General features: G+C 41.5%; 1 protein-coding gene across 2 annotated transcripts in view; it reads left to right on the top strand.

The window, feature by feature from the left end:
* Nucleotides 1-5,442, top strand: part of LOC106522264 (histone deacetylase 4) — a 134,781-nt gene that overhangs the window by 126,439 nt on the left and 2,900 nt on the right. For both annotated transcript variants that reach the window (XM_014015213.1, XM_014015214.1), the window contains 2 exons: nt 4,397-4,481; nt 4,829-4,970. In XM_014015213.1, coding sequence (XP_013870667.1) covers nt 4,397-4,481; nt 4,829-4,970 — 227 coding nt within the window. The remainder of the gene's footprint in view (nt 1-4,396; nt 4,482-4,828; nt 4,971-5,442) is intronic.

Raw genomic sequence — 5,442 nt, 5'->3', positions numbered from 1 at the left:
GTGTGTGTGTGTGTGTGTGTGTGTGTGTGTGTGTGTGTGTGTGTGTGTGCCCCTCCTAAATCCATTATATTACCATCATAAAAACCTTTGGTCGAGCTTTTCAAACGTAATGTCTTTTCTTGGTTTATAGGTTTGGACCTTTTCAGTTACTCTCCACATTGCACATTTATGAAAATTTTAAAAACGTATTTTACAAAAGGATAACATTTAAAATGTATTGAATTTTTTTTCTTCTTTCTGCCTCCTTTCATTTCACGTGTTATTTTTTTCTCTTTGTTATGTATAAAATTTGCATTTTATTTTAAACTAAATAAATAAATAAATAAATAAATAAATAAATAAATAAATAAATAAATAAAATTTAAAATACAGTAAGTAATAATTGGCAGCAGGTATGTTAATCCTATTGTTTTACTGTTTACTAGTGGAAGGAATGTAGCTGTCAAGCTTTAGGCATTAGTTGTTGTTTTTAAGAGCTCAAATTAGCTGTAAAAAAAATGGCCGAATGGCGCTTTATCGTAAAGTCTCCCATTAAAAAGCTCATGAATGATGAGTTTGCAGCCACGCTAGTCAACTCCGAAGTCTGAACTAGTCTGTGATTTCTCACAAACAGATGTTGGCCAACTCCTAACCACGGTTGTTAGCAATTATTTGATAAACAACAAGCTAATATGCTAATTGTTACCAGCTGTCCATGAGGTAATTAAGCGTGTTTGCACTCTAGTTACAGTAAGACGCTCCACTTCACCTGTCCCCCTTTAGGCCTGAGTGTTCCCAACAAATCCAAAGCAAACCTACATTCTTATCTGGAAAAGATCACCTGTTTTGCACAATGCACGTGATTACCTCGTTCAGTTAGCGTAACGTAATCGGACGATTTTGGCAGCCGCCGACAAATGCGCATGGACAAGACCGTAAACAAAGAATGCCTTGTGCACTTTTTCTTTTGCTGAACAAGTGGAATTCCTCCTCTTTCCACTGTTTTCATTTGAGCCTCCCTCAGGAATATATTTTTTTTTACCAGAGCACATTCCTCTTTTTCAGCTTGTGGCTTTCCACGGTGTCTCGGTTTTGTTGGCTGGGCCCCGTGCTTTGTGTGATGTCTGCATCACACACGTAGACGTACGCAAAGATCAGCAGTCCGAAGGACATCTTTCACTCTGCCTCTCTTAAACACTGCAACACATTTGATGTCCAACTAAAAGCCCATCCAGGACCACAAAGTCAAACAAACTGAAATGTTGCCACGGATGATGTCATGCACAAACGCAGGCTTGTTCATAGTACTCTGGCATGTGTGCGAGCTCATATGTGTCTTTACCGTACCTGCTGTCCGGGGGTCCCTGGGGTACCATGACAAGAGTCATTAAAGTTTATAAGCGTGAGGCCCAGTTGTCAATCAAACTGACAAGCCGCCCCTGTCCAGCCCTGCTCCAAGGTGAGCTCCACCAAACCCCAGAGAACCCCTGACCTCCCCCTGACTCTCTGACTGGGAGCTGAGGGGGAAGCTGGGTCAGCAGGGCCGGGTGAAGCTGAGCTGGGACCGGCTCGGGTTGTGGCGGTCGACGGCTGCTGCCGGAAACTTGGAGAAGCAAGTTTTGACTGAAGGGCTTGATGGCTTTGAGTCGTCCAACGTGGAAATTTTCGAGATGGGAGTGATGAATAAGTTCTGCTGTCTCCCACTCAGCCGCAGTTAAAGCAATACATCACTTTCAGACAGAGTCAGTTTAATATGCGTCAGTCTTGGTCTCGATGGTGACTTTTCTTGGCTGTCCGTTACTAAAGCTGACAGAATTGTACATTTCTGAAGGCAACAACAATCATCACCAAAACCAGGCAGGATGCAAACCTCACCCTCCTATTTTTTCTGACTGTAAAGACAAGTGATTTGACATATGCGTGCAACTGGAAGTTTAAACCAATACAAATAGGCGATTCCAATTTTTCCAGAGGTTTACCTTCTCAACCCTCAGTGTACCGCCGTGGTACATTCCCAGTTTTTGGTTTTTACATCTTACCCTTGCCGCCAGGGACGTTGTATTTGCATAATAGACTGTTCAAACAATTCGATTGGTTGTCTTCTTTTGATTGACACCTCTTTTGACCAGTTGGGTTAATCTTTAGGCTCTCCAGAGCCCAAAATGGGTGGCAAGCCCCTCATGTCCCACTTGTATGTGGTATACGTTATTGATTGACTAGAATGGGCCAGTCTGAGTTTCATTCTGACATGACAGTTGTGTAGCCAACCAGGTTACCTTTTATTCAAAATGCAGCTTTGGAAAAAGAGAAATACCTAATTTAATTTGGGTTAGGGTTAGGATTAGGGTTAACAGGTTAAAATATTTTAGGTGCAAAAGACAAACAAGCTTCCTTTTGKTCAAAACACCATTAGAATTAGGATTTATAGTGAGACAGGTTAATATATTTGATGGGTTATGCCTTTTACCAGACTTATTTGAAATTTCGTACTTTGTCTTAAAGGGGCGATATTATGTGTTTCTCAGGCATATATTTAAATACTATACCATAATAAAGTATCTATGTCACCTTTAGTTGTTATTAAAATGCTGTTTTTATGTTTAAATAGAAAATAAACTTATCTTCTCCTCACTTCCTCTTCTAAACGCCTTGAAATTGGCCTCTGTCTCTTTAAGAACCTCCTTCCGCTTCTGTCCGGTCCCATTTCAGTGCAGGGGGTCGCGCTCGCGGGGGGCGGGGGTTCGCTCATGCTCTATGATGCAGTTTACTTGGCATCTGAAAATACATTTCCTCAAAGGTATCTTTAATCTGAAAAGAGCTTCACTGAGTGAGAACTAATGTTGAGCTCAGCAGACAGTTAGGTTTCACTCTCACTTTCACCTGAGAGCCTGCAGGAGTCATGGGTGGGGTGTGTGGGGAGGGGTTGCGCTCTGCCATGAGGAAGTTCAGCTTAAAGACACGTCCCAGGGGCATTCCTGGTCCCCACCTGTCGTTTTGCTCCTCAGCATGGCTTCCTAAAAACACTGCAGGATTTCTCAAACATGCATGAATGAGTCAAAGCAAGGCTTTGGGCATGTTTTTTATGAGAGTATTACATTATAACATGATATAAAACTCAAAAAAGTTGATTTTACATGATCTTGCCCCTTTAAATAAATCAGATGAGTTTCTGTAACTTTCAGTGCACGTTATGTTTGCATGCACCTCGGTTCGTTCCTGAGTGCACGATGAAGCCTGTCGTGCCACAGCAGGATTAAAGTATCCGTCTCCCCCAACTTGCCTCTTTCCCTCGGCTCCGTGGTCCCCTCCCAGTCTCTGCATGTCCTCCTTAAAAGAAAACATGAGTCGTTTTTTTTTTTTTTTTTGGTTTTCCTCTCTAGTATCCTGCTCCCAAAATGTCAAGCCAAATCTTTTTTTTCCCCTTCTTTTTCTCTTCTCTTCATGTCTCTTTTTCCATGTTTCCATGTTGGCGCGTTATTCCGCTGGGATTATGACTGAGCAGAAAAGGGCATGTGTGTTGTCTTTGCTAGAATGTGGAGCTAAATGAGCCCGTTGGACAAAATGGGATGAGAAAACGCTGCATGAGCAGTCAGCCAAAGGGGAAATTAAATCATTCCGGGTTAGGGAGGCTCTTCGGGGAATAGCTTTGCGGCTTGAAGAATTTCTTAGCCCCGTTCTCTGAGGTGTGTGTATGTGTGAACAAGCACTTTCCAAGTTTTTGCATCTGCGTACACATGTCCTTAGAGTGGGACTCAGAACAAAGCTGTAGTTTGTGTCAAAGAATAGCAGAGCTGTTTGAGTGGGAGGAGGTGTGCATCTGCAGGCAGATTTGTATTTTTTTATTGTGTCAGCAGCTTGAGATTGTTCCCAACCTCTTGGACCGACTCAACGGTGGGTTGTGGTCAACTTTTCAAAACTGATCCTGCAAACCACGAGGGACCCGTGGAAGGTCAAACGGGGTTTTGGAACGAACTCTCTGAACACCTGTCAGGCTCATTCGTAGAAATACTTACAGAGGCGACTATTAGATCCAAGAATAAGATGCTCTAATGTTTAATGCCTTTAACTGATGCTGACTCAGTTTACAGCAATTAAATTATAATAAAAGTATCTTCCATACATGTCAAGTTGGACAGATTGTCTGTAAATTACACAGATTTCCCCCCGTTTTGCAGGTATACAGATTTAGAGAGAAATCTCACAGATTTTTTTTGAAAACTCAGCTTCATATTTTAAAAAAAGACACTTTTATCACCGACCCATGTTCTGTCTGTCCCCGCGGCACAAATCTTTGAGGGTTCTACAGGCACATGTATGATCTTGTCCAGTTTGACTAATTGTAAAAAAAAGTGTAACCTTATTATTGTGACAAAACAAAACTGGAAATGTTTTCTGTTTTGTTTTTGTTTGCGTTTAGTTGGATCCCATTCCTTACGAGGTGCTTCAGCAGAGACCGAATGCCAACGCCGTGCGCTCAATGCAGAAAGTAATTGACGTTCACGGTAAGTAAATCACTTTAATTTCAGCTTCTTCTACGTTTTTCTCTTATAATGTCATACTGAATATTTTGGTTTAACCAGCCTATGAGCTCATTTGCATCTGAACTATCCTTGGAAAATACATTGCGAATGCACAACCTAATAACATAAAGATATCTTGATGAAACAGAGAGATATAAACTGCCGTTTTGTTTTGAAAAAGTAGACAAAAAAGAAAATTTTGAAAACCTGTGTGTCCTTAGAAACTGCACTTTACTTTTACATGCTAATCTGTTTCATCCATTTATTTGACATCCACAATCGCATGATCTGCAGCGAAACCGCTGTTACGTGAGCTTTTTCTGCTGCAGGTAAATACTGGCGCTCGCTGCAGCGCTCGGCCTCTACACTCGGCTGCTCGTTGAGCGAAGCTCTACAGCGAGACACGGAGGAGGCCGAAACCGTGTCTGCCATGGCTTCATTGTCTGTCGCCAACAAGCACATCGGAAAGAGGTTTGTGGCGAGCTCCGTCCACGTTTGTTTTGTGCTTAGAGTTGATAAAACTAAAGCCACAGCCAGCTAACAATTGGATGAAGACACAGTTTGATATTATGATATGTTAGTTATGGTACATGTAATGTCAGTGGTTGATGATGACAAGTAATCAGTTAACTTTCGTCCTCCTTTGTGTGTTAAACTTTCCTTTCTGGCTTTATTTTCTGGAAGGTTTAATTTCTCAAAAAGACAGCTCCACTAATATGTTTGCCTGTGACCACGTTAAATTTAAACAGTGGTGGGCAGCGCTAATCCAAAAATTTAGCTCCGCAATTTCTAAAGCGCTTATGAAAATATTTAGGTCCGCAACTTCAAAAGTGCTTATGTCATAGAAAAACTAGTGGAAGCTAATTTTAAAGCGCAAGTTTAATTTGACACTTACTAGCTGGCAACAATTCATGTACAATATATGCACAACACTGCCAACTAG

Source organism: Austrofundulus limnaeus, unplaced genomic scaffold (genome assembly GCF_001266775.1).
Source record: "Austrofundulus limnaeus strain Quisiro unplaced genomic scaffold, Austrofundulus_limnaeus-1.0 Scaffold125, whole genome shotgun sequence".
Classification (NCBI taxonomy): domain Eukaryota; kingdom Metazoa; phylum Chordata; class Actinopteri; order Cyprinodontiformes; family Rivulidae; genus Austrofundulus; species Austrofundulus limnaeus.
This window is presented reverse-complemented; position numbering and strand designations above follow the sequence as displayed.